Below are 27,500 nucleotides of genomic sequence, written 5' to 3'. Positions count from 1 at the left end.
ATATATATATATATATATATATATATATATTCTCTGACTCTTAGGAATGCTATGTGTGGGAAGCTCCAGTGTGAAAATGTCCAGATGAATGTGATATTTGGCATCAAGCCCTCCATCATCCAGACCCCTATCGGGGGTACCATCTGCTGGGGAGTGGACTTCCTCCTTGGCTCCGATGTTCCCGACCCCGGCATGGTCAACGAGGGCACCAAGTGCGGCGAGAACAAGGTGCGGACATGGACGCACACACTTGCTTTCCATTGTTGTTCCATTTGATTCGGATCAACCCTCTCTCGTTATAACAGTTCCAGTGTTGTGAAGGGTTTCACTTAAATGCTGTAATACAGTTACCAGGTTGTGAAGTGTTTTGCTCTGATGTTATGGCACAGTTCCACTGTTGTTTGCTTGGATTACAGGTTTGCTTAAACTATGAGTGCAGAAGCGCAGATGTGCTGAATTATGACTGCGAGGTGAAGAAGAAATGCCACGGCCATGGGGTGGGCGCCCGTTAAATACTACATTACCCATGATGCCGTGGCACTTGGCCCCTGCTCACAAACTGCTAGTCTCCATTATTATTTGTGTGTGCACGTGCCCATGCGTATGCACGCCTTGCCTTGTCTTGTAGGTGTGTAACAGCAATAAGAACTGCCACTGTGAGAACGGCTGGGCTCCTCCGTTTTGTGAGGCAGTAGGCTACGGTGGAAGCATGGACAGTGGACCCACCTGGAATGGTAGGACAAAATGCCATAGGACTTTCCTGTTAACACCGTCTGCCTTTGTGCCTCATCGCAGTCTGTACCGGTGACTGTCGAATGCACTGATTTATTCAATTAAATTGATTTATTTTGTCTCTGAGGGTTAAAAATGCATTTGCCCTGCTCATGATTTCTCTGCACTTTGGATTGAATTCGAACATAATTACATGTGTTTTCAGTAAACATTTGGGTATTGGAATAGTCTGACACAAAATCAGATGTTTTGATCCAACTCTATCCACTATAAATCTGTTGCCTGTGTGATGTGGAAAGTGTTAGTATAAAGTTCCAATGCCAAGTACAAGGATGGTTGTAAAGGTTCCTGGAACTGAAGGTTGTTAACTGGCATGAAAGTGGATCCACGAGGTAAGGGGCAAGTGAGCTCATACAGGAAACCAGACAAGTCTTGAAGGGTCTCTCTTTACCTCCTCCTAGTGGACAATTACTGTCTATACAATTTATTCTAAATCGATCTTTCCAGTAATAATTCTGCTTCTATAAAACTCCTTGCGAGCGGCAGGACCGTGTGAGTCTGGTCTGGTCACACCTGATGGACTGCAGCTTTTGCTCCTAGCGGTCCTTCAGACATACTGTAAAAAAAAAAGGAGGGGAGAAGTGCATTTTACAACTAGTTTTAATTAGCAACTGAATTCAGTTCATAAAACGAAACTCATGAAAACGGGTGTAGCACTTTCTCAGAGGAACAGCTTTCATGCTGTTAAATCTCTGTCCACTTGTCTCTTTCTCCCTCCGCAAGATAAAGACACGTCTACGCGGGATGGCCTCCTGGTGTTCTTTTTCCTGGTTCTTCCTCTCCTGGCTTTGGGCCTCTTCGTTTTCTTCAGGAGGAATGAACTGCAGCGCCGGTTCTGCAGGCGGAAACGCTCTCAGGGTTACCAGTGAGTCCATCTGCCCCCAGGCGCTTGTCACAGTCCACACCAGCAAAGGCAGGAAGTGAGGGGCACAAGAAGCATTACTCGTTGGTCGTTGAAGAGTCATGAAAACAAAGTATTACAAGTAGTGGTGTAGGTTCCACTTCAACTGGGACGGGTCGACGACAGCTGCTCACATCATATGAGTAGTGTGAGCAGGAATTATTGGGGGGGGTGTCACTCCCACCCCCTCCAAAACGATACCTCTGATTACATGTCTCGCTTTTCTTTCTCATTCTTGCGCTCGCTCTCTCTTTCTCACTCAGAGCGGATAGCAGCAACAGCCGGACCCCTGCAAATCAGCGTGGAAACCCCAACATAGTAAGAGAAGGAGTGAGTCGGCTTGAATTCTAAGCTTGTAGCTTTACGTCTTACATAACCTTATAATGATAAGTTTAGTGCAGGGGATATAACAACGTAATCTCAGCAGGCTTTTAATAGCAAAACAAAAGTACATGAAAAACATGCATTGTATTGTTACTGATGAAAAGAAAAGCTCTTTTGACATTCATCCCACAATCTGCTTGCTATCATAAATTCTAGAGGCTTCTCCACTGTATAAAAGTGAGTTGTGAAGTATATAGGTATGCCACATCATTGTCTATGTTTGCCTAATGACGAGGCATCTTTCTCTCTTCTCTGTGTACTATGAAGCATCAGGCTCAGTTACTACCACCTGAGGAGGTAAATAGTTTTAACTATGTATATGTAACTGGGTCAGGGCCTCTAATTGGTTCTGTGGGAGGACGCTGTAGCTGCGTACCCTGTTACCCTCATGCTGTGCCCCTCCACACTCCTCCTCACCCCCCGGCTCTGGAGTCTTCCTTTCCTTCTGTCCCATTAGCTGCCTGCTGAAAAGATGGTGTTTCTGTCCCCGACTGCAAAACCCTTCTAATGCAGTCAGAGCTTCTGGGTGCTCACACACACACAACTGTTCTGATGTATTCAGAGCTTCTGGGTGTTTACACACACACACACACACACACACACTGTAAGCAGTGAAGCTAAACAATGTTACACTTGGTTAAAAAAATCTATTTATCTGAAAATATATGAAGGGAGATTACATTTCCATGTTAACGCAACACATGAGCACTATAAGGTGTTTTGGAAAGTGCACACTATTAGTTGTAGAAACTGTGTGCCATCTACAGCTTGTAGTTTTGTGTGCGTGAGTGTGTGCGTGAGTGTGTGTGTGTGGAACTGGGCTGGGAGGACAGGGGGCCGTGGACTGCAGGCACTCTCTTTAATAATGACTAAAAGGAACAACCAGCCTCAGCTGTGCAGCTGGCATTTTAAACAAAAAGAAGCCCTTTTTGCTTGGCTTGCGGCTTTGCCCTGTTCTGGAAGAGGAAACTGCTCTCTCATTCTCCCACTCATGCGCTCTCTCTCGGTTTCTGGCTTTGTAAACCTACTGAAAGGAAAGATTGCATTTGAATCGGCTGAACACGCAGGTTCAGCCAACTATAACGAGCCACTGGTCCACCCGGGCTATGTCTGTCTTGTGTGGCTCCTGGTAAGACACTATATTACCTACTAAAACACGTCATGCTGTATTACTAATTAACAAGTCAACCCTTCGACTTGATATTGCAGTATATCTAGCCAGTTAAACCGTTTATATATGAACAATGAGCATAGGAAATGTGTGTGACTTTCTGTCTCTCTGCAGATGGCTCACCCGAGCAGTACCTCGTCGGCGCCACAGTACACCACCAAACCACCACGCCCTGCGTTTGCACGGTGGGTCTTCTCTCGCTCTTGCTCACAGCACCTCCTATACCTCTGTATGCATTGTTTGTTTATTTTAACTGGATTCATTTGTATGCGAAGAGGTGTAAGTTATTGCAGTGCTTTTATTATAAATCATATGTCCAAATGCTACCATTTATATGGTCGGCCTGTCTGTGTAATGCAGTGTTCTCTCTCTGCAGACCACCCCCTCCTGCTCCTGTGCCTCAAAGACCAGCTCCGCCTCCCCCTGTATAACGCATGACACACACATCCAGCTGGACATGTGTGCAAGTGTGTGTGCGCGCGTGTGTATAATGTGAGGTGGAGGAGGGGCGTGTTGAGGAGGAATCAGCTGCTCACGTCACACTGCCTGTCCCTAACAGCTCCACCCCCAAAATGTCACCGCCCCCCTGAGCTTTGGAACAGTTGCTACCTGTCAGTCAAACAGCAGCTAGGCTTAAGACATGGCCACTGTTCCAAGAGGAACCTCCAACTGCAGTTCGTCATAGAACACGGCAGGACATGATGAGCCTTAGCCAATGGGATGGGTTCCTTTGTCTCTGAGAGGTTTCTATGGCAAGAGCTGAGTCCCTTAATTCTATTATGACTATGGGCTGAAAAATACTAAAACAAAAAACCAGGACCACTGCAACTAAATGCACTTCACTCATATTCTCTGTGTATATGAATGTATAGAGGCCTGCATAACTGTCTTAGACCCTTTTTTTACTGAGGGTTGGCAACTGATGACCATCACTGGGAATTGTTTTGTTGTTGTTTTAGTTAATCATGAGTCAGTGCTATAGACTGCAACAAGCATGGTTGCCTAGGGAAGATGACACGCCAATGCGATCTTTTATTTTAGAAAGTGCATAAGGTTTTATTTCAGGCACATGAAATTATATGGAAATAATATATTAATTCCGATAAGGCATCTGAAATTAAAGTAATCAAAGTTACAGATTACGTTTGGTATTAGTTTTTTGGGGTTTCAGGCATAGGCTTCAGTCACACTGTGGACCATCACTGCTGTGTTCAGGCTTTTGAATGTCAAAGTTCAAAAACTGCAATACACAGAGAACTTTATCTCAGTGAGTTTGTTACACACTAGACACTATCTGTGTTCCTAGCCAGCATTAGCAGTGTTTGTGCGTGTTTTGTGACTGTTCAGTCAAGTGACTTTGGTATAACTAACATCCGTACATGACTGTCACATTTATGTAGGTTATGTAGCTTTATTTACAAATCTTATTTTCTTTTATACTTAATTTGCCAAGTTAGATATAATATTGCCCATTTTTAATTATTTTTGTCGATTTTATTTGATAAGGTTATTGTAATGTGACCTTGAATTTATTTTTAAGAAACCACTTAAATCATGCTGTATCTTGGACATTTGCAAGGGCTATGTGACGTTGTGCATGATAATACTGACTATGCCAGGTGTAAAAGCCAATCAGGTTCGATGAGGTCAAAGGCGGGTTCACAACCAATAATGCAATATTCTTAGTGTGGGTTAGAGGGGGACCTGTTCGAGTTACAGCCTAAGAAACGGTTCCAGTGTGTTCCAAATATGCATGTTTATCACTCGATGGAAATGCAGTCCAAACTGTGTTATGTACATGAATTTCTTTTTAAAAAATTGTCAACAAATCATTGAGAAGCTGAGTGAAGTGTTATATAGATAGTATGTCTAGAAAAACACGAGTACTCTATAACTTTTGGTTGGTGTGACAATGTAGTTTCCATATAACTGAATTATTTGCGAGAATGTGTTTCAATTAATGTATGTCAGTGTATTGAAGCCTAAGTTACTGATCTTTTATAGCTAATCTGTGAATGATTTGATTGATCAAAACATTGATATTTTTTTTAACCTGTTTTTTTTTTTCCTCCTTCTTCCTACTATGATCTTTAGTCTGATTGCACTGTGTTTCAGATTCTTCAGGTCTTTGTGTTGCTTGAGGTACACGTTGCCCTTTGATCTAGAAGCAAATAAGGAGCAACCTCTAGAAGCATCTATAATGTACATGATTGATTACTGAGATATAGTGTTTCACAGTTTTCAGAGGACGGGACTCAAGGGTCTCTGGGCTGTTTGTAATGTGTTGATGATGATGTTGGCATTGCATTAAAAACAAATGCAATAAAAGTCACTTCTGTTTCCAGACGGAACATTGCATCCGCCACTTTCGCTCTCACAGCGCGTTTTGCGTCTTTGAACGTGTCGCGCTGGCCTGCAGGCCGCGCCGCGCGAAATGAGCGCGACGTCATGCGCCACGTGACGCACGAGAGTCAGAGCCGCTACTCGGCACTCGTTACCAGCCAGCCGACACGGAGAGGGCATCTGGACGGCGGCGGGGGGGCCGTTTAACGCGGGCGTGTGCATATACATAAAACCTCACTCAACGGGCAGTTCATAGAAGTAAGTGTCTTATGTGTGTGTTGACGAGTGGCGTAAGGGGGTGGAAGAAAAATGACACTGCGTCTGTACGACGGAGGAATCGCGTTCTGCGAATCTGACCCGCAAACCAGCTAACGCTAGCTAGCCTAGCAACGCTGTGGTAAAGATGAATTAGAGTAGCCTAAGGACCAGCTGCTGTGAATGCCCTTTTATCTGGAAGCGGTAGCTAACTACGGCGTTATGTTAACAAGCTAAACAAACGGTCGCGCAAAAATGATCTCGTAAATGGTGCTAGTTAGCTACCTGGCTAGCTCCATATAGCTAGCAAACGTGAACGTAGCCCGATAGTACTTGTAGCTAGCTGCTGCGGTTACGAAAGAGGGTTTTAATTACCAATATCCTTAGGAGCTAGCTACATATTTGGCTTCATGGAATTCTCATTATAAGCGAAGTTTGAGTCGCTGAGAGATGTTAGGAGGTACAGCATTGCTTGTTTTGAGGTGGGTAAAACTAGCTAGAATGGCTAACTAGCCGTAGTATTTTAATAAGAGCCCATGTTGAGTGAAAGGACAAAGTGATTGACGGGCTTCTCTTCCACTAGTTTTCGTGGGTCACTAGCTCAACAGGCGGGTTTATCTTACACAGCCAATGCACTGTGTAAACGGCTTTGAGTGGGCGGATGCTCGTTATGGACGAAAGAGCGTCGAGAACGGAAAATGTGGAGCGAAAGCAAGGTCAAAATATAGGTGTGGGCTGCGTACAGATTATTGCTAGTGAACGCAGTGTTCATTTAATCTCGGGAGTACTTCCAATTACCGACAGTGGTACAGCATGCTTTGATTGTGAATAAACGTTTGAGTGCATGAGCTTCGTGATGCGATTAGCGGCAAGTTTTAAGAAAACCTCAAAACTGGCGTTGCCTCACCCTTAGCTAGCTAGTTACTACACTTCTCGAAACGTTTCTGCGCTAACTTTATCAAATGTGCTGTAGGTTAACAAACTAAAACACACCCAAGTTTTGTGTAATTTATATCCCAACACTGAAAAGTGAAATGAAAGACTAATGAAGTTATAAACAAAACTCGGGCGAATAAGTACTAAATGTACTAACATTTAGATGAATCACTTGAACACAGGCGTGGGCATAGTGGTCACTAGTATACCGTATGAATGCTTCACTGCCTGGTGACTCAGCCACTCTTTCCCGTTACTTCTGTGTTTTGGTTTTTTTTTGTGTATTTTTTTCAGACTCATTATTTGCCTTCTTGATTTAACTATTCATGTAACTTAGACATGTCAGTGTAACAAGTCGTCGGGGTCATCCCCAGTACTGTAGAAGTGGAGCTAGTGCCAGTCTTTCCTGAAAGGGTAAGAATGCCCTAGTGTGGATGCATGACAGCCTCTTGTCAGACCGCTTTTGTGAAATACCTCTTCATTCAGAATTTGTACAGACAGACCGCACTAGACGTGGAATTTCTTTCTTTCATAATTAACTCAAGTCCCCCAGGCAAAAATCTACCCATAGAACATGCAGTAGGATGCACATTTATGTGGTGTAACACCTCAGTTTTTCCTGGCTGTCAAAGGCAGAAATGAAACCACAGGCCATAATGTAGTGTATGTGTGTCTCTCACACTCTTCTTCTTCATACCACCGTAGGAATCAATATGACTGTTTTATTTTTGCTTTATTTAATATTTATATTTCTGTACTTTTCTGAATGTCTGTAACTCTTCTGTGCCATTGTCTGCCTGTGAGGCAGGCGTCAAGGTCAGGAGGTGATGACGCTCATTCTCTCTTTCCTCCGTCTGTCCCCTTCCCTCGTTTCGTCAAGTTTCGCCACTTCGTTAAGTTTGATCTCACTTCTATGTTGTCAGACTGTCCGTTGTTGGACTCACACCTTTTTTCAGACTAAAGGGGAAAAAAACATCCATAATGTGTCTACGCGTCCAAATAAACATCAAGATTCTGAGGATCAATACAGGCTCTTGACTCTTCATTGCTGAATTTCTAACACCACTAATTACATTTTTCTTCAGTGTTTGAAAACAAACAAGTGGGTTGTACTAATCCTAAATCCAGTTTATATCAGTGCTATGGCTGCCTCCTTTTAAGTAGTTTGTTGTTGAAGTTGTCAGCTTCTCTGTTTCTGGAGACTGCACATATATGTATACTTTGATCTTATTTGGTATGATTTGTTTGATGTGGTTCTGCATGATTTGGATAATTCATATAATGTTCTTTTGCATCTTTTCCAGGCTAGGAACATCTGCTAAAGCAGTTCACAGTAGCCCTCTGGGACAAAGAAGAGAGGTTTTTCTCTGGGAATATCAGCAACTCCTCCTGCATCTGGGGATTTGAGGGGCTGACGTCTTTCTCTTGTTTTCTCTGCCGGTATTGAGAACGCCCAGGAACACGTGCTGTTTTGTTTGAAAGTACGACACTGTTTTTAACGGACTGCGATGCACCGCTTAAGGACTTGTGCGGCGCGTCTTCGGCCAATCACGGCCTCACAGACTGCTAAGACCCTATCACAGCAGAGGCCTGCGGTCACACTCAGGACGTTTCAGCCAATCAGGCGCTACACTGCGCCAGTGGCAGCCGAGCCGTTTCTGAACGGGACGAGCTCTAACTATGTGGAGGAGATGTACTATGCCTGGTTGGAAAATCCCAAGAGTGTGCACAAGGTAAGAGGAAGAGGATGAGCACTCAGACCCATGGAGGAAAGGAGTGCAGGGGTTACCTTTTGATTGATGGGTTTTGGGTTTTGCACCATCTCTCTTTCTTCCTCTTCTTGTCTTTTCTGTCTTCTTGTATTAAAACAGTCCAAATATCGCAGGTAAGGGGGCTGCCAAATCCCTTGCCCAACATATTCGAATATTGCAATAACAAGCACATAAAGGAAAAGTTTGGATGAAATAAACAGTGTGGTAATACCATGTTATTTAGAGTAAGTACTTAATGGAGAGACTATTTTTAGCAAAGGGATAATACCACCTTCTTTCTCTCGTTTGACAAGCTTTATTTACTAAGTGATACGAGTCTTCCAATGAGAATCCTCACTGGAAATGCAGTATTCTCCCTCCAGCAGTGAAGTGCCAGCCAACAAAGCTGAATGTGAATCTGAATCTGGTTACAGAAGCTCAAACGCTCCCACAGATGATATTACACAAGCAAAAGCTGATTTGGTATGTTGAAAAGTATCTTCAAGTGTACTTGGGACACTTCCTGACTCATCATTGCTTTAATGCCCCCCTCATACTGCATTGCTAAATCGGTATATGAGTTGCTGTTATATACTGATCTGAACCCAGCTTTGCCATTTATCTTGTAGTGGTTAAGATAAGACCAGTGAGCCTTACTCAGATCGTTAGGTCAACTTTAAAGGTTAGTTCCTACGGTCTGGTCAAGCAACATGCAGTTGATACAACTTTCTTTCAGACCTTGATAAACTGGAGGGGTTACGTTTTTTTTTGGTTTTTTTTAAGCAAAAATTAGGCCTGTATTGTCTTGTTTCATGCTTGTACACATTGTTTGCCTGCCTAGACTAAATGTCAGGGACATCATAATGTTGTGTGAATTATTAACCTGGCTTTTGTTAATCATATATTTATTATATGGCAAACATGAGACGTGAGAGAGTATTTATCAAAATGTTTATGCATATTGGAAAGGTGTGTGTGTGTGAGCCGGTGTGCGCACACGTGTGTGTGTGTGTGTGTGTGTGTGTGTGTGTGTGTGTGTGTGTGTGTGTGTGTGTGTGTGTGAGGTCACATTGCCGTTCTTCATGCTGGATATTTTTAGAGCGGTCATAGGAGTCTTTCCATCCCAGAATGCACGGACACGACACTGCTGCGTCCATACGTCCAGCTGGTCTAGCAATGTGTATTGTACACCACACCCAACTAGCATATCACCTATTTCAACATTAACCTGATACCTAAATAGGTCAGACTTGATCTTCTAACATGGTGGAAAATGTAGTTACATATGCATATAGACCTTTGCTAATTGTGCCGTTCTTAAAGTAGAGTGCACATAGTGTTGCAGCATCTCTTGCTTCTGCTGTTAAATGCGTTGTTTTCAGCATACACAGACGGAGATGGCATACAGTTACACCTGTTTCCTCAGCTATAGGTGACCTTAATAAATCTAGATACCTTGTTGTCTGAACCCAACATGCGAATGTGTACTCTCAACTATCTGAAAAAGATTAAATTCTGGATTTCTGTATTGGATTTTGTATTATGCTAATTTACTTTAAAAAAAAAAGATGATCCAGTTGCACTTTCCAATTTGGTAGCAGCCCACCTATATTTTCTAATCCTGGATAAATGAGCCATACCATTTTCCTGTTGTAGCAAGCTGTATTGTCTCTGCTTAAGGTTTGAAAACTGGCTCAGTCTTATGATGCTGGGGCTCTCTGTGGTCTGGTGTCGTTACTACCAGACTCCTCCGTCACATTTGTTGCCTCTTGGTGGTAATTGGCTCATTTTCCTTGTTCACCTTTTTACTGACGTGCAAAGCTGTATCCCACTGCACGTTTTGTATCTACTTTTTTTTCCCCTGCGTGCTTTGAGTTAATTGTAAATGAAATACATCGCATGTGTAGTTTGTCTTGCTGCCGAGCTGTAGATGACTTCTTATGCTCACGCGGTAAGAAAACAAATGGTGGGTTTGGGTCGTGCCTCATAGCTTCATCAACCCCAGCTGAGATGGGGTGTATCCCAGTTTTCTTTCTGCTGCCTACCTGTGTGTTGGCGATTGAGGTAATGTCATTTCAGAGAAAGTAGGTTTTTACTTTCCTGTCCTGGCCATCTTGATTGACTACATCATGATGTTGCTTATAGAAATGTACTCTCTTATATACATAAAACAAAAATGATATTCGTAATGTAAGTCTGCACTGCTATGTTATGTTGCTTGAAAGCTCTGTAGCAGAAGGCTCTGACCAGGATCATTTTACTGAATTATTTGGTTTAAGTGGCCCGAATTGCCGGATCAACCAAATAGGTGTTTTAAAATGTTTGGTTAAATTTAGACCTAACACTGTTGCCTGGCTTCAGTCGTGTTTATTACATGTTGCGTTACAGCTTGTGTTTTCGCAGGCCAAAAGTAATCTTTTGCAGAAATTATTCTATGCTAAAGACTAAAGAAGGAGTGGAATTTGACCTTTTAGAAACCCATGATGACCTCAGTTCATCACCCAATGGTTGCCTATTTCCTTATGAGAAGGCATGCCCTTAACATTCCAGCCGTGTTTTGGCCCTTGGGGTTAGATCCTGGTTTAGCGCTCTCTACTGCTATATCTATAAACTTTAATATTTTAAGATTCCATCGTTGAATGAAATAACTTTCTAAAGTTGAACTTTACAACATATAACAATACTCAGTTTTGAACTTCAGTTGACTGAACTACGGTCCATATTTTCAATCTTTTAAGTGTTTTATGTATTTTGTGTAATTCTATGTGTATAAACTATTTATAAAACATTTTAACAATTTTTATTTTTGCTTGCATGTTTTCATGTGACTGAAATGTGCATGACTTGTATGTTTATCATATTATGTATTATAATTAATTGTATTAATAACTGTTATTTTCTGCAATGATCCTCCAAGCTGAGATCAGAACTGGTAACTCTTTGCCTTTGATAATGGATTAACTTTGTGCTATTTCTAAGCCTGTATTACAGTGGTTTTCAGTCCTTGGGCACTTATTTACCCCACAGTTTGTGTCTTCCTGGTTCTGATGCACTATATTCAACTTGTCAGATGTTTACCACGCCCTTTGTGAGTTAGATTGGGCTTTGTAAGATTAGAGAAAGCATGTTAGTGTTCAGGGCAGGGAGTACGCTCGACCTGGGCGTTCAGTAAACCACCGTAGGGAATGGTGAACTTTTGCACAAGTATAGTTTCAGTGCCACAGGTATTTCAAACTCCCTTCGCCAGTCACAGCAACTTTGACTCTACATGTCTTGCATGTGTTATTAAAATATGTCATAAAGCAAGTTCTAAATTCCCTCCCTCCCATGTTTTCTCTTTCTTTCTCTTCCTCTTTCTGTCTGTGTCTCTCTCCAGTCTTGGGACATTTTTTTCAGGAATGCTAATGCTGGGGCACCTCCAGGAACTGCCTACCAAAGCCCTCCGCCTCTGGGCATGAGCTTGGCCGAGCTGACCCAGGCCCAGTCCCTGGTTAGGGCTCAGCCCAACGTGGAGAAGCTGGTGGAGGACCATCTGGCAGTGCAGTCGCTCATCAGGGCCTACCAGGTGTGTCCAACACACTGACACTACAAACCCAGGGGTGTCGGGTTCATTCATCCCTTCTGATTTTTAGTAGTGCTTCTTTGGGATGGATAAAAAGATTTAATGTTAGGAGCCAATATGCCACGATTTGTAGGGGTGCATTGCGGAGTTGGTGAGTGGTCTCAGTAAAGAAGTAAGAATGATATGAATTTCAGTTTCATAGCCAAATACATACAACATTCATCATCTTGCTCTGGGTGGGTGTGGCAGTTTCTGCCAAAAGGTAAGATCTTTTTATTAGTATGGGGTACCCTGCTGTTATGTCTGTCTTGTGAGCTCTCAGAAACTTCGAAGTTTATAGTCAAGATTATATTAGTCCAGTTAAATTAAGATGGACTAGAACTTCCATCTTGAGAACTGCCAGCTCAGGATTTTCCAGTGCAGCGGGACCCCCAAACGTCCATACTTTTGCTTTGTCTCAGCTCCTAAAACACCTGATCCAAGCCACCAGGACCACTGAATACTGGATACAGGTGTGGTGGGAGCTGGGTTGGAGCAAAACTGGACTGGAAGAGTCTCTGTGAGGACTGGCCCTGATGCTGCACTGGCTTCGCTCGGCCCTTAGGTGGCAATGTGACTGAAAAATGTCACCCTTTAAGTAAGCCTCATTAGAAGGCTTTTAAATCTCTCTTAAAAGTAAACAAGAATTGCATAAGGAATTATAACAATGTCTGCATTGCAATAAATGCATTTCATACCTTGGTCACAATTCTAAAAAGGAACACCATTTTAAGTGATTAAGGGATATGTTCACCTGACATGGCTGACAGCAGTTCATTCTTAATCTATCCACCAGGCGTGGCTAGATAATACGTTTGTCTCAGTCTTGTCCTAAATGTGTCTTAAACTAGGACAAAGTAAGACAACTATGCATTTCAGTTTTTAAGTGTGTGTGTGTGTGTATTATGTATGTATAAATAATGATGGGGGTGGGGGGGGAGTCTAGTTTTAGAATTTTATTGAGGTGCTTTTGTTTTGTTTTACATGCATCTCACATTGGATGACTCCAAGTATTTTTGGACTTGTCTGAACAATCATGCTGACTTTCTCCTCTGTAATGGCCTCCTCCTGTCCTGTCACTGCTGTCGCCTTGTTTCCAGGTCATGGGGCATCATAATGCCAACCTCGACCCACTGGGCATCAGTTGTGTAAATTTTGACGAGGCCCCAGTAACTACTGGGTTCCAGCATGTTGGTGAGAACTGTTTTCTGTTCCCCACAGCTCTGCAGAACCCCATTAATGAGCCTGTTTTGTTATTGTCGCCCACCCCCTCCCTTTATCTCTCCCCGACTCTCTCTCCCTCTCCTGATTTCTTCCCTCCTTTCATTACAAAACAACACTTTCCTACTCCATTTTCACTTGCAATTCCTCCATCTACTCCACCCCCCACCCCCCCGTTTCTCTTTTTTTTTTTTTGCTGCACTTATCCGTGTCCCCCACCCTCGTGGGTGTTCTTGCCTTTGGCACCCCCTGGTTGCTGGGGGACCACGCCTTACCTCCCGTAGATCCGGGGTCACCATGTCGCTCAGCTGGACCCCCTTGGGATCATGGATGCCGATCTGGACTCCTCCGTCCCCACCGACATTATTACGTCTTCGGATAAACTTGGTGAGCAGTAACGACTAAACCCTGACCCCCCACTAAAAGCTTCCTGACTCTTTGTACTGAGCAGGGCTCATCAAACAGCATGCTGAGATGGATTGCTGGACACTAACAGTCCAATAGGTCCATCAAGCACCAGCCATCCCAGCATGGAGTTTTAAAGCCCTGCAGAATGTGGACTGACTGATTTGACTTGAGACACTTGACTCCTCAGGGTGAAGGCCAAGTTTGTTTGTTGGTTGGTTTTGCTCAGACTAGGAATGCCACAAAGCTGTATTGTAACGTGCTCTGCATTTGAGGTTCTGCCAAGCTTGGTTCTCTCATCTGAATGGCAGCTCCAGCTCTCTGTGTTGTGCCAAACTCACTCTGTTTTTAGCTTTTTAGTTATTTTGGCCTTTCAACTTTGCTTCTCATCAGAACATTGCCATGTTCTCCTTTCTTTCTGTTGGCCAGTGTGGAGACTTTCTCTGAGGCAGAAGTATCCTGGTAATTGTGTTCTGGTTAGTCCAGCATAAACATAGTGTGTCTGGGGCATAAAGGTTTACAACTTCCCTCCCATAAATGGCCCAGAGAATCTGCCAGAGGCAAGCGTCCCCGTACTCGAGGTCGCGGAGTTCAGCAGTCTGATGGTGGAGTAATATCTAAAACGTTCTCCAGTGTCTTCTCTGGAAGCTGGATCCATTTGAATTGGTCATAATAGCACATTAAGTGGATGTAACACAACTGTTTGGCTTCTCTTGTTTAATTTCGCTTGACGACCTCTCACCTTCCACTGCGGTGCTTAGCTGTAGTAACTGTTAAACACCTTTTATAATAGTAATAATAATAATCTGATTATATAGCGTCTTGGGCTCAAGGTCGCTTTGAGGTAGTACAGGACAACAAGACAAAAGCAAATATACATTACAGAGACAGTGAATGTGCTGCATCTGAGAATTCAAACATTGGAGAAAGGCAAAAATAGAACAAAAGAAAACCAGAGATCAAGCAAACAGAACAAAGCATCACTGCAATACAAAATATCCAAAAACAGAAAAAACACAGAATCTCTGAGCAAAGGGCAGATGTGTCATGTTTGTCAAAAACATGCAGCAGAGTATCAGCGCCTTTGTCACTTAACGCGGGATGCACACGTGCAGTATTGTGTAACTGAGCATGAGCAGTTTTGGCAAGCAGGTTGAAATGTGAGTCAGGAGAGCAAAGGATAGAGCAGCATACCAAGGACTTACAATGGCTCCTTCAGCAATGATGACTGCATCAATTAGATGACCCTCCTTTTGTTTTTATGACTGATAAAAACACTAATCACCTTGTGAAGGCACATGGCTAAAATAATGCAACACCCACAATTGCATAATCCTATTAGAAGTACAGTTTTACACATCGTAAATGTAGAGATCTGGAGGCTTTGAAACCTCTGGGGCTTAATCGACAGAAGGTGCAAGAGGACAAAGATGGGTTGGAAAGTGCCAGACAGGAACTCTGAGTTGAGGTATCCCAGAATCGTGATTGCTGCATGGAAAATGCAAAGTTTTAAAGTGTTTTTGCTTCCTGCTCCCCTTGTTTTGGTGAGAAAGACTTCAGGTTGCACTGTGTGTGTCGTTTTCCTTTGCCAACAGTGTGTGCCTGTGTTTGCATATTGGGCATGGCAGCAGGAGTTGATATAAGCTCGGCTCTCTGTGCACAATGCATTCTGCATTTACATCTGAGCGCAGTTTAAGTGATTGTGCCTAAGATGTTAGGACCCAGACAGCATATGACTGTGATACTGGCTTTGTGTTGATGATCAATAGAATTTTTTTATCATGAAAAGTCAAACATCTGTCGATATTTTGTAAGTTCTAGTTCCTTTTTTGTTCTGTCATGCCAAGACATGACTCTTATTTTGTAAAAACAGCAATTATCATTTGACTTTGTTCACTTCAAACGGAATGGGTACGTGTAAGATCATTCCCATCTATGAATAGTTAGGAATGTTACCAAATGGTAAAAACAGGCTACCTAAACAAAATGTTACTAATGAACAGTTCTTCATTAAAATGTACTTAATTTATTATTTGTGCTTGTACAACATAATAATGAAGAAGTAGATGATGTGACTAAGGCCACCAACATGCTTCTTTGGCAATACTTGATATTTATTGGTATGGATAAGAAAGAAAAAAAAAGATCTGTATAAACCTGTGCAGTGAATCTTAATAGCTGCACTTGTGAATCAGTCAGTTGTGGGGATGTCTGAAAGCTGCATTCCATCATCCCCATGAATTAGCGATGTGGGTTATAATGTAAGTTTCCATGATACTCTGACATGACTCTGGTAGCTGAAATTTCAAAGCGATGACCTCATTCACCATGTTCGTGCTGTAGCTCATAATCTCTTTTGTAAGATTACATTATTTGTAACCTGTCCTTTTTTGCACACTGAGACCACTTAAAGCAGTTTGGAACCTTGCTTTAGCTTTAAAGGGAAATGGCCAAAGCAGCGTTTTTGCTGTAGGTCCTGCCTGCTGTGTTGCATACCGGGCCCTGTCTGAGGTTCTGATCCTGCCATACTCCCACCCCCCGCCAAGTATATATTTTTGGAAAGTTTTGTGATTGGTTTTCTTGGCGTGCTGCCTGATGTACTTTGCAGCAGTAGTTGGTTATGGTTGTACTCATTTCTATTATCCTATTAAAACTATGGCTTTGTGTTTCATTGAGGACAAATCGAACCGTACTTTTTACACTGTTGCTGAGACACAGCCGTGTGCGTTTGTGTGTGCGTCTTTGTGTCGATGTTCATGCGTCCCAGTAGTATTACAGCCCTGCTGCTATGCATAGGTCTGCTTCCTGCTCTGGTATTTTAAGGTGATGTCTTAATAGTGTGAGACACTAATGCCTTCCGGATCTTCCCCTGTTTCTCCAGACATTTCACATTTCAAGGATCGTCTAAGCGTTCTTACGGTTGGAGGTAGGCCTCAAGTACAGGTAGTTCTGTGTTGTCTATCCTCTCTCTCTCCCCTTTCTTGGTTGGTAGGTTAGAGCTTGTCAGCTGCCCATGCTGTTTGTTTCATTGATTTGCTTGTAAGGTGGAGACATGGATGGGAACTTCATAATGAATGTGGTTTCACACATTGCCACAGTTAAAGAGAAAGAAAAACACTCAGAAGCAGGTTTGACCAACCTTAACAAAATAAAAGCTATCTGTTCAAAGTCACAGTTCTCTAAATGTTTCCACCTTACCGAACTGATAGGAGCCTCTTTTGGTGGAGTCAGTATTCTAGGCTTTGAAACCTCTTGAGTCAAATCACAGGACCTTCTGCACCTAGTCCCCATGGCTGCGTTTGGTGTGCGTATGGGGATGTAGGCTAGTGCAAGGGGTTTCGATGCTGTGGGTGACACCCAGTGGCAAGTGTCTGGCTTGTGGGCATCTCTGTTCCTTTGTGGCACCAATATTTTGCCTGGTTTGCAACTGCATTTAGACGTGGCCTGAAGCGTTAAAGATGGAAGCACCATGCTGAGTACCAGCTTCAGTTACCAACATTTATTTTTACTGCTGCTCATTTAATAAATCCAGATTGTGATTTATTTTTTTTAATTAAATTAAATAAATGCATAAATTGTGGGGGAAAATCGTTTGATGTAATGCAGCATGCATATAAGGTTTAACTAATCCAAACTCATCACTGCAAAGGAATGATAACCCAAACCAATCAAGAACTAATGTGTGGGGGGTTTTTTTTGTTTTTTTTTTTCCTCAGTTTACTCTTCTCCTTTCTCTTCCACTTTGCTTTACAGAATCTGACTACATATCTCACTTTCCTGAAGTGTTTCAAACCAAAAACTGGTTTTGACTGACTGCGCATTAACAGTATTGCGAGCCCGCGACAACGTAGACAGATGTCTGCGACATGGCTGTGTGCATGTGCACTAGCGAGGGCCCGGAGCCAAGCTGAGAATAGCCACGTTTGGGCCGAGATTCCAGAGCTGCGCGTTTGAGTGCGATCGACCACTCGCTTCTTTGTGGCATTCCACACTGCCTTTCCGAGGGAAGTTCGCCTAAACCTTTAGTTCCAGCCCCAGTGTGCCAACACCTCATGGAACTGCAGTGGCAGGTGTGTCGTGCTTGGGCTGGCACTGAAGTCCGCTCTCCACAAAAAAAACGTTTTGGACCGCTGTGCGTGATCCTGGTCGGATGTGAGCGCCTGTAGCCTTGTGCAACTTCCCAGACGTGTCGCATTAGTGCGGCAGTGGGAACCAACATGTCTGGAATGGGTGCTGACTTGTGCCTCTGGGTTCAGGTCCACACACACAACCCTCCCCCTTCTGGCTTTCTGGGGAGGTGTTCTTCCTCCCATTGTTTCTCTTATTGTTTGCTTGGATGAGAGATGTTCGTGTGGTTCAGCATGACAAAGTTTGATTTAGCCCAGCTGAAGAGGTTTCTGTTAGGAAGACGCCCTGGCGAGAGGGCTTGTTCAAATGGCTTCTTGATGGATTTTGCTGTCATCGCCTTGGACATGGACTATGCTTGTGAATTCCCGTATTGCCTACAAAGTCTCTTTCGTGTGCCATTTTCCTTACTGCAAACACAAATGCTCTCTCTCTCTCACACACACACACACACACACACACACACACACACACACTGATCTTTCTATTTTCTCTCTTCTCCTCGTCCTCTCTGACCTTGGACTGGTGACTAATACACACGTGCACAGACACACTCACAAAATGGCTCTGTATCCTTGGGTCAACACGTCCCTTTCCCAACCCCTCTCCCCTCATTTGCACCGAGGTGCATGACCGCTGCTTCCTTTTGCATGCTGAACATCCCATAATATCATTGAGCCAGGTTTCCATGTGGACATGCCCTTAACTGTTAATACACCATTATGGTTTAGTTAGTCTGTGTTCTTATCAACTCGAGTTGCTCATAGATGGCAGGAATGTACCAGCACTTGGTTTTATTTAATAGTCATTCAAAGCTGACAACTTCCTGTCCTGTTGATAACTGATTAGTACCATTACTACAGTCCATATACAATGTAGATCAGTTGAAGAACTGTTTTAAAATAGACGTAATCTCTGTTATCTCTTAAGGTTAAGCGCCTCAGAAATGGGACGCTTTGATCCCGACTTCGGCAGGTCACAGTCGATTGAAGAACTGCTAGTGCAAGCTCTCTTGACTCTTTCTGACTGAACCTTGAGGATCTTTTCTTGTGGCCAGACCTGGTTGACCACCTGTTTGTTTGTTTTACCATAGAAACGTGTGCAGTGCATCACACGTGACACTAGGGTGTGTTAACATTTTCTTTCATTCAAGAATGAACTGTATGTATTTACTTACACCAGCAGCAGCTAGTTGTGGGTGATCAAGACAGCAGTAATCTATTAATTCAGTACGCACAGCTGTAATCTAGTAATGCTGTAATCTGGTGACGCAGAGCGCATAGCTGTAATCTAATAATAGTGTAATCCAGTGACGAAGTACGCACAGATGTCATCCAGTGACGCAGTACGCACTGTAGGTTTAAAGAAATCTGAGTTGGTTGGTTATGAACAAATATATATAAATATATAAACAAAGCCAAATAAATCCAAGGAATAATAAATTCCTTCACTCATTCTAAAACTGTAACTATTCAGGGTTTTATTATAAAGATGTTATACACATTGTGACTTGATAATAGTCGCAGTTGTTGACAGTTTGGACAGCATGATGTGTATGGTTTTAGATTTTAAGAAACTTTATGAAGTGTTAATTATAGATTACCATTAATTATAGATTAACTGTTACCAGTTCAAAATGAAGTTCAGCAGAAAGGTTTATCTTAGCCAAAGAGTTCATCTGACTTGTTTAGAATCCTAAAGCTGTACACGCAAGTCACCATCAGTGCAGAGCTGCTTTAGGAAGCCATGCTAACACTGATAGCAGAGTGGGTTTGAACTGGAAAACATAACAGCGTTTATCTTTTGTCTTCTCTTTTATTTATTTATTGATTGATTGATTTCTATCCCCCCCCCCTTCTTTTTTTCACTATGTCCTTCCTGATTTATAACCCACCTTCCTCTCCCACTCGTCTTTTTTCCCTACCTGTCCACCATCCCTGCATAATACTCTCCCACCTGTGTGGTTTTGGTTGTTAACATCATTGTTTATTTCATTTTCAATAACATTTTATAATGGTATTAACCTGTTCCTCCCGTAACCATATTCCCCTGTGCCACTGCATGGAATGCTTTTTATGGTATCCTGCCCTTTTCATTTTCGATACATGCACTGGATCTCTCTCTCTCTCCCTCCCTCCCTCCCTCTCTCACCCCCTGCTCATCACTTCATGATCCCTCTCACCCCCCTGTCACCCTCACTACCCCTCTTCCTCTGTCTGTGGCTTGGCTGCGGGATCTGGCCTGTAGGCTTCTACGGCCTGGACGAGTCGGACCTAGATAAGGTGTTCCGCCTGCCCACCACCACCTTTATTGGGGGAATGGAGAGTACCCTGCCCCTACGAGAGATTATCCGCCGCCTGGAGGTGAGGCACTGGCATGCACGCACACACACACACACACACACACACACGCTCACGTGTGCGTGCACACAGTCACTCTCTCACATACTGTGTATGTGTGTGTGAATGCTGTTCTCTGGCTGTGACCCCATGGTGCTGGGGGAAGATGGCGTACTGCCAGCACATCGGTGTAGAATTCATGTTCATCAACGACCTGGAGCAGTGCCAGTGGATCAGGCAGAAGTTTGAGACTCCTGGAGTCATGCAGTTCAGTCTGGAGGAGAAGAGGACCCTGCTGGCCCGCATGGTCCGCTCCACCAGGTACACACTCAAGGACTGGCATTCGGACTGACTGGCACGTCATCTGCAGTCCTCGTGGTTTGGTGCAGATGCATTTCAGAGTACTTGTTTTTCAGTGACACTAGAAGCAGTAGGGAATTAAGTGTGTTGTGGTTGCTTTGTGCACGATGTGCGTGCAGATTTGAGGAGTTCCTGCAGAGGAAGTGGTCGTCAGAGAAGCGCTTTGGCCTGGAAGGCTGTGAGAGTCTCATCCCTGCGCTCAAAACCATCATTGACCAATCCAGTGCGAGTGGTGTGGAGAATGTCATCATGGGTATGCCTCATAGGTACGGCTCTACACACCCTGCAGCCCAGGGGCACCTCTGCTAGTCACGTACCAGCGACTGCTTGGTTAAGTGAAATTTGTTTATAAGAGAGATTGGTATTAAGTGTGTTTGTTTTTTTTTGTTTCCCCTCTCCTTTTTCCTTCTTTCACTTTCTCGTGTGTGTGTGTGTGTGTGTGTGTGTGTGTGTGTGTGTGTGTGTGTGTGTGAGCAGAGGGCGTCTGAACGTACTGGCAAATGTGATCAGGAAGGAGCTGGAGCAAATCTTCTGCCAGTTTGACTCCAAGCTGGAGGCTGCTGATGAGGTCAGAGAAGGGGGCAGAGTTTCTTATCTTACTGGGGCATGGAGCAGGGGGTGGAGTCTTTCATCTTATGAGGTCAGAGCAGGGGGTTCTTATATTCAGGCAGTAATATGGCAGCATATTTGCATACTCGCTTGTCCTATTTCTTCTCATCTTACCTGTGAATTGTATCACAGTTTTGACTGTGTGCACATAGGTGGTATTGTCTGTCTGTGCTTGTGTGTGTGTGTGTGGGTGGGTGGGTGTGTGTGTGTGTCTGTCTTTACGTGCTATCTGTCTTGTGACATAAATAACAGGGCTCAGGAGATGTGAAGTACCACTTGGGCATGTACCACCGGAGGATAAACCGCGTGACTGACAGGAACATCACACTCTCCCTGGTGGCCAACCCCTCGCACCTGGAGGCCGTGAACCCAGTGGTGCAGGGCAAGACCAAGGCAGAGCAGTTCTACTGTGGAGACACGGAGGGCAATCGTGTAAGCAGTGTCCAGCAAAACAACGCCTGACATTGATTTAGTGGTGGGGTGTGCCCACCTGTGTGCCCTGATTTTCTCCTTTTTGTACTATTTTGTAGGTTGGAAGAGTATATCTTTTGTTCATCATCAGTAATGCAGTATATTGCTTGCTCTGTTTGTGTGCGTCATTAGGTGATGTCCATTCTGCTCCATGGCGATGCTGCCTTTGCTGGGCAGGGTATTGTCTATGAGACCTTCCACCTGAGTGACCTGCCATCCTACACCACCCACGGCACAGTGCATGTAGTAGTCAACAACCAGGTACATGCGCGCAATGATCTTACTGTCGGAAGTACTGGGCTACTTCCATTGAATCCTAACCCCAACTTTAACCCCAGTAACTGAAAGACAATTGTTCTGGCTCTTCTGCTTTTTTGGGGGGTGGAAGCACTGTCTACCGTGGGGAAGGATTACATGTCTCCAGGTTAAGATAGTCATGATTTCTTGTTCACATGGGGGCATAGATTTGTGCCCCTCGTCTTCCATATTCAGTCCACACATTTGCACTCCACCTAATTCACCCACACACAATCACCATTCACACATTTCAAACAACCTTCAAACAGAAATTAACTGCTTAATTTTCCTTTCTCTTCCCCTCTCTCAGATTGGCTTCACCACAGACCCTCGTATGGCGCGCTCTTCTCCGTACCCCACTGACGTAGCACGGGTTGTGAACGCCCCCATCTTCCACGTTAATGCGGATGATCCAGAGGCTGTCATGTACGTGTGCAATGTAGCCGCTGACTGGAGAGCTACCTTCCACAAAGATGTTGTGGTCGACCTGGTGAGTTTGTGGTTTTCAACGCACGTGTGCGTGTGTGTGTGCATGCGTGCGTGGTTTATAGCCGTCTCTTTTCTGGTGCAGGTGTGTTATCGGCGTAATGGCCACAATGAGATGGACGAGCCCATGTTCACACAGCCGCTCATGTACAAGCAGATCAAGAAGCAGAAGCCTGTTCTGCAGAAATATGCTGAGAAGCTCATCACAGAGGGAGTCGTCACACGCCAGGAGTACGAGGTCAGAACAGTTACTGCGTGCTACCCACAGTTACCCATGGGACTCCACATCAAGACAGCCATCACACTCTCTACAGCACTCAGCCAATGTACTTCACGTGCCCTTAACCAGTCATAGTGAACCAGTAGACCAGGCTGGGATTCACACACTGCCTGGTGCCATTGACACAATCTTTTATCTGCTGAGCATCAGCATACTTGTCTTTTTTATTTATTTTTATTTTTGGTTTGTTTTTGTTTTTTGGGGGGGAAAGCAATAAAAAAAAAAGTTTAATAGATTGACCTGAATGCATTTCCATTTAAACCACTTAACAGGTATTCTTATCTAAACTTAAACAAGTGCTTTACTAACTGATAGGAAAAAGCCTTTTATCCTTAATTTTAATAGATGTAGGCTTGAGTCAAAAGCTGCCATCAAGATACCCAGAGAGTACAAGTGCTAATGTATGTGTGTGTGCGTGCGCATGTTCATTGTGGTTTTGAAGTGATGTCGTTTTCCCGGTGGAGCCTCTGTGCCTTGGAATGGGCCAGCAGACAGTGTTTTATTGTTCTGAGTAAAGTACATGTACTGACTCAGCACTTGCTGTGTGTGTGTGGTGCTTGCAGGAGGAGATTGCTAAGTACGACAAGATTTGTGAGGAGGCTCACGCTCGCTCCAAGGATGAGAAGATCCTCCATATCAAGCACTGGCTGGACTCCCCCTGGCCTGGTGTGTGTGTGTCTGTGTGCACGCAGGCATGTGTTTTTACGAAGTGAGAGAATTGAGCATTTTTTAGCATAAAGATGTGAAATATGATGGTTGTGATGTGTATGTGCACAGGTTTTTTCACTCTGGACGGACAGCCTAAGAGCATGACCTGCCCCTCCACAGGCCTGAGCGAAGAGGAGCTCAATCACATCGGCCAGGTGGCCTCATCTGTACCTGTTGAGGACTTCACTATTCACGGAGGCATGAGTGCACACACACATTTACTTACACACACACATATAGTTACTTTCACATGCACATACGAACATTGCAGTGTTCCCCCCCAGGTCTGAGTCGTGTCCTGAAGGGGCGTGCAGAGATGATCCGGGGCCGGACGGTGGACTGGGCCCTGGGCGAGTACATGGCCTTCGGCTCACTGCTTAAAGAAGGCATCCACGTACGCCTCAGTGGTCAGGATGTGGAGAGAGGCACCTTCAGGTACTCGCTCATTTACTTGCCCTCCCTAACTCCGCAGTGCTAACAGCCATGGGGGGAAAATTACCTTCCGACAGACATTACCTACACAATGAACAAATCTCCGGATTTTGTGTCCGTTTGCAGTGTACAGTGCAGTGTGTTTGCTGCCTCCTGACTGTCCTTGAGGACGTAGAGTCCAAGGTTTACAGGTTGTTTGTCCACTGCTACCATGTCTGGTTGGTTAGCCATTACCCCCTCCTGTCCCACAGGATCTTGGCTCGGTTATTCTCCACCACCTTTGAGGGTGTATCCCACTTTGACATAGGAACTTCCAGCCTGTACTGGCACAGATGTTTTTGTCCACTATGCCCGCTGTTTGGTTGTGGCATTCCGTGTACGCTCTGCCTGCTAGCATGTTGCATCCAGCTGATATGTGCTGGACTTTCAGAGGCATCTTTGCACATTCTGCATCTGGGGTCCAGCCTGGTGTGTACATCCCTTGTTCCTCTCTGGTCTCAGTAACTCCATGCTGTCTTTCAATCCAACACCGAGCAACATCTACGCTCTACTAGTCATCTATATATATAGATAAACAGAGACAAATAAAACCAATGCTTTTATCACAAGCAAATTTCAATTGTGACGGAATACAACTTGAGGGGCCCAACATTGGCAACTTGGCTGTTGGGGCTTTAACTGGCAACGTTCCGATTACTAGTCAAGCACCTTAACCACTAGACATGCTGTCAGTAACCTTGGTGATATGTAACTGAATAGTGGTGTACTACTGAGGAGGTGGGTAGAACAGCATAGATAAGAAGCTGCAGTGGTTACAGACGATATGCAAACTGTGGGGATTTCTGCTTGGTTAACTGGATTTGCACACAGTTATTTCAAAATGTTTGTGTTTCAACCACTGCAATTAAATTGCAATATTGTGATGCATTGAAGATGATTTACCGAGTGTGTCTGTCCTCTCCCCCGCTCCTTCTCTCTCCCTCTCCTTCTCTTCTTCTCATTCTCTCTCCTTCTCATTCCTTCTCTCTCCTTCTCTCTCTCTCTCCTCTTCTCTCTCCCCTTCTCTCTCTCTCTCCCCCTTCTCATTCTCTCTCCTCTTCTCTTTCACTCTCTCTCCTTCTCACTCTCTCCTTCTCTCTCTTTCTCTCTCTCTCCCCTTCTCTCCCTCCCTCTCACTCTCTCCCCTTCTCTCTCCCCCCTTCTCATTCTCTCTCTCCTTCTCTCTCCTCTTCTCTTTCACTCTCTCTCCTTCTCTCTCCGCTCTCTCCCCTTCTCTCTCCCCTTCTCTCTCTCTCTCCCCCTTCTCATTCTCTCTCCTTCTCTCTCCTCTTCTCTTTCACTCTCTCTCCTTCTCTCACTCTCTCCTTCTCCCCTTCTCTCTCCTTCTCCCCTTCTCTCTCCTTCTCCCCTTCTCTCTCCTTCTCCCCTTCTCTCTCCCCTTCTCTCTCTCCCCCTTCTCATTCTCTCTCTCCTTCTCTCCTCTTCTCTTTCACTCTCTCTCCTTCTCTCTCTCTCCGCTCTCTCCCCTTCTCTCTCTCTCCTTCTCTCTCACTCTCTCCCCTTCTCTCTCTCCCTCACTCTCTCCCCCCCTTCTCATTCTCTCTCCTTCTTTCACTCTCTCTCCTTCTCTCTCTCCTCTTCTTTCACTCTCTCTCCTTCTCTCTCTCCTCTCTCTCCTCTTCTCTTTCTCTCTCCCCTTCTCATTCTCTCTCTCCTCTTCTTTCACTCTCTCTCCTTCCTCACTCTCTCTCTCCTTCTCTCTCTCCCCCTTCTCATTCTCTCCTTCTCTCTCCTCTTCTTTCACTCTCTCTCCTTCTCTCTCTCCTTCTCACTCTCTCCGCTCTCTCCCCTTCTCTCTCTCCCCTTCTCTCTCCCCTTCTCTCTCTCTCACTCTCTCCCTCTCCCCTCTCTCTCTCCCTCCTTCTCATTCTCTCTCCTCTTCTCTCTCTCTCCCCTTCTCTCTCTCCCCTTCTCTCTCCCCTTCTCTCTCCCCTTCTCTCTCTCTCTCACTCTCTCACTCTCTCCCTCTCCCCTTCTCTCTCCCCTTCTCTCTCTCTCTCACTCTCTCACTCTCTCCCTCTCCCCTTCTCTCTCTCCCTCTCTCTCTCCCCCCTTCTCATTCTCTCTCCTTCTTTCACTCTCTCTCCTTCTCTCACTCTCTCTCTCCTTCTCTCTCTCCCCCTTCTCATTCTCTCCTTCTCTCTCCTCTTCTCTTTCACTCTCTCCTTCTCTCTCTCCTTCTCACTCTCTCTCCGCTCTCTCCCCTTCTCTCTCTCCCCTTCTCTCTCCCCCTTCTCTCTCTCTCTCACTCTCTCCCCTCTCCCCTTCTCTCTCTCCCTCCTTCTCATTCTCTCTCCTCTTCTCTCTCTCTCCCCTTCTCTCTCTCCCCTTCTCTCTCCCCTTCTCTCTCCCCTTCTCTCTCTCTCTCACTCTCTCACTCTCTCCCCTCTCCCCTTCTCTCTCTCCCTCTCTCTCTCCCCCCTTCTCATTCTCTCTCCTTCTTTCACTCTCTCTCCTCTTCTCTCTCTCTCCCCTTCTTTCACTCTCTCTCCTTCTCTCACTCTCTCTCTCCTTCTCTCTCTCCCCCTTCTCATTCTCTCCTTCTCTCTCCTCTTCTCTTTCACTCTCTCTCCTTCTCTCTCTCCTTCTCACTCTCTCTCCGCTCTCTCCCCTTCTCTCTCTCCCCTTCTCTCTCCCCTTCTCTCTCTCTCTCACTCTCTCCCTCTCCCCTTCTCTCTCTCCCTCCTTCTCATTCTCTCTCCTCTTCTCTCTCTCTCCCCTTCTCTCTCTCCCCTTCTCTCTCCCCTTCTCTCTCCCCTTCTCTCTCTCTCTCACTCTCTCACTCTCTCCCTCTCCCCTTCTCTCTCCCCTTCTCTCTCTCTCTCACTCTCTCACTCTCTCCCTCTCCCCTTCTCTCTCTCCCTCTCTCTCTCCCCCCTTCTCATTCTCTCTCCTTCTTTCACTCTCTCTCCTTCTCTCACTCTCTCTCTCTTCCTCTCTCCCCCTTCTCATTCTCTCCTTCTCTTTCACTCTCTCTCCTTCTCTCTCTCCTTCTCACTCTCTCTCCGCTCTCTCCCCTTCTCTCTCTCCCCTTCTCTCTCCCCTTCTCTCTCTCTCTCACTCTCTCCCTCCCCCTTCTCTCTCTCCCTCCTTCTCATTCTCTCTCCTCTTCTCTCTCTCTCCCCTTCTCTCTCTCCCCTTCTCTCTCCCCTTCTCTCTCCCCTTCTCTCTCTCTCTCACTCTCTCACTCTCTCCCTCTCCCCTTCTCTCTCTCCCTCTCTCTCTCCCCCCTTCTCATTCTCTCTCCTTCTTTCACTCTCTCTCCTCTTCTCTCTCTCTCCCCTTCTCTCTCTCCTCTTCTCTCCCCTTCTTTCACTCTCTCTCCTTCTCTCTCCTCTCTCTCCTCTTCTCTTTCACTCTCTCTCCTTCTCTCACTCTCTCTCTCTCTCCCCTTCTCTCTCTCCCCTTCTCTCTCCCCCCTTCTCATTCTCTCTCTCCTTCTCTCCTCTTCTCTTTCACTCTCTCTCTGCTCTCTCCCCTTCTCTCTCTCCCCTTCTCTCTCTCCCCTTCTCTCTCTCTCCCCTTCTCACTCTCTCTCTCCTTCTCTCTCCCTCTCTCCCCCTTCTCATTCTC

General features: G+C 44.9%; 2 protein-coding genes and 1 long non-coding RNA gene across 22 annotated transcripts in view; 2 read left to right on the top strand and 1 right to left on the bottom strand.

Annotated features, from left to right (window-relative positions):
- adam9a (ADAM metallopeptidase domain 9a) overlaps positions 1-5,599 on the top strand; it is a 25,849-nt gene extending 20,250 nt beyond the window's left edge. For 3 of the 14 annotated variants that reach the window (XM_081703679.1, XM_027030282.3, XM_081703684.1), the window contains 8 exons: positions 45-228; positions 417-497; positions 629-734; positions 1,516-1,657; positions 1,957-2,023; positions 2,345-2,374; positions 3,363-3,433; positions 3,625-5,599. In XM_081703679.1, coding sequence (XP_081559805.1) covers positions 45-228; positions 417-497; positions 629-734; positions 1,516-1,657; positions 1,957-2,023; positions 2,345-2,374; positions 3,363-3,433; positions 3,625-3,679 — 736 coding nt within the window. In that variant the 3' untranslated portion in view covers positions 3,680-5,599. The remainder of the gene's footprint in view (positions 1-44; positions 229-416; positions 498-628; positions 735-1,515; positions 1,658-1,956; positions 2,024-2,344; positions 2,375-3,362; positions 3,434-3,624) is intronic. The other 11 variants (XM_027030283.3, XR_014118919.1, XM_081703678.1 and 8 more) reach the window with 11 other exon arrangements.
- Positions 5,600-5,697: 98 nt separating this feature from the next.
- Positions 5,698-27,500, top strand: part of ogdha (oxoglutarate dehydrogenase a) — a 30,262-nt gene continuing 8,459 nt past the window's right edge. Inside the window, exons 1-16 of one of the 7 annotated variants that reach the window (XM_027030289.3) lie at positions 5,698-5,849; positions 8,087-8,515; positions 11,910-12,098; positions 13,640-13,742; positions 16,642-16,686; positions 20,133-20,248; positions 20,391-20,545; positions 20,704-20,850; positions 21,062-21,152; positions 21,446-21,625; positions 21,797-21,925; positions 22,272-22,451; positions 22,533-22,685; positions 23,291-23,393; positions 23,505-23,633; positions 23,720-23,870. In XM_027030289.3, the coding sequence (XP_026886090.2) occupies positions 8,291-8,515; positions 11,910-12,098; positions 13,640-13,742; positions 16,642-16,686; positions 20,133-20,248; positions 20,391-20,545; positions 20,704-20,850; positions 21,062-21,152; positions 21,446-21,625; positions 21,797-21,925; positions 22,272-22,451; positions 22,533-22,685; positions 23,291-23,393; positions 23,505-23,633; positions 23,720-23,870 (2,096 nt within the window). In that variant the 5' untranslated portion in view covers positions 5,698-5,849; positions 8,087-8,290. Of the gene's footprint in view, positions 5,850-5,884; positions 6,329-8,086; positions 8,516-8,550; positions 9,017-11,909; positions 12,099-13,234; positions 13,329-13,639; positions 13,743-16,641; positions 16,687-16,720; positions 19,012-20,132; positions 20,249-20,390; positions 20,546-20,703; positions 20,851-21,061; positions 21,153-21,445; positions 21,626-21,796; positions 21,926-22,271; positions 22,452-22,532; positions 22,686-23,290; positions 23,394-23,504; positions 23,634-23,719; positions 23,871-27,500 lie in introns of those variants that run through there. The other 6 variants (XM_027030290.3, XM_027030291.3, XM_027030292.3 and 3 more) reach the window with 6 other exon arrangements.
- The window catches only part of LOC145652665 (uncharacterized), an 8,371-nt gene continuing 4,511 nt past the window's right edge, over positions 23,641-27,500 (bottom strand). Inside the window, exon 3 of the long non-coding RNA XR_014118921.1 lies at positions 23,641-24,425. This is a non-coding gene — a long non-coding RNA (uncharacterized LOC145652665). The remainder of the gene's footprint in view (positions 24,426-27,500) is intronic.

This window comes from Electrophorus electricus, chromosome 20, assembly GCF_041902795.1.
Source record: "Electrophorus electricus isolate QZ-2024a chromosome 20, ASM4190279v1, whole genome shotgun sequence".
NCBI classification, from domain to species: domain Eukaryota; kingdom Metazoa; phylum Chordata; class Actinopteri; order Gymnotiformes; family Gymnotidae; genus Electrophorus; species Electrophorus electricus.
The sequence above is the reverse complement of the archived record's forward strand: the minus strand, read 5'-3'. Positions and strand labels throughout refer to the sequence as shown.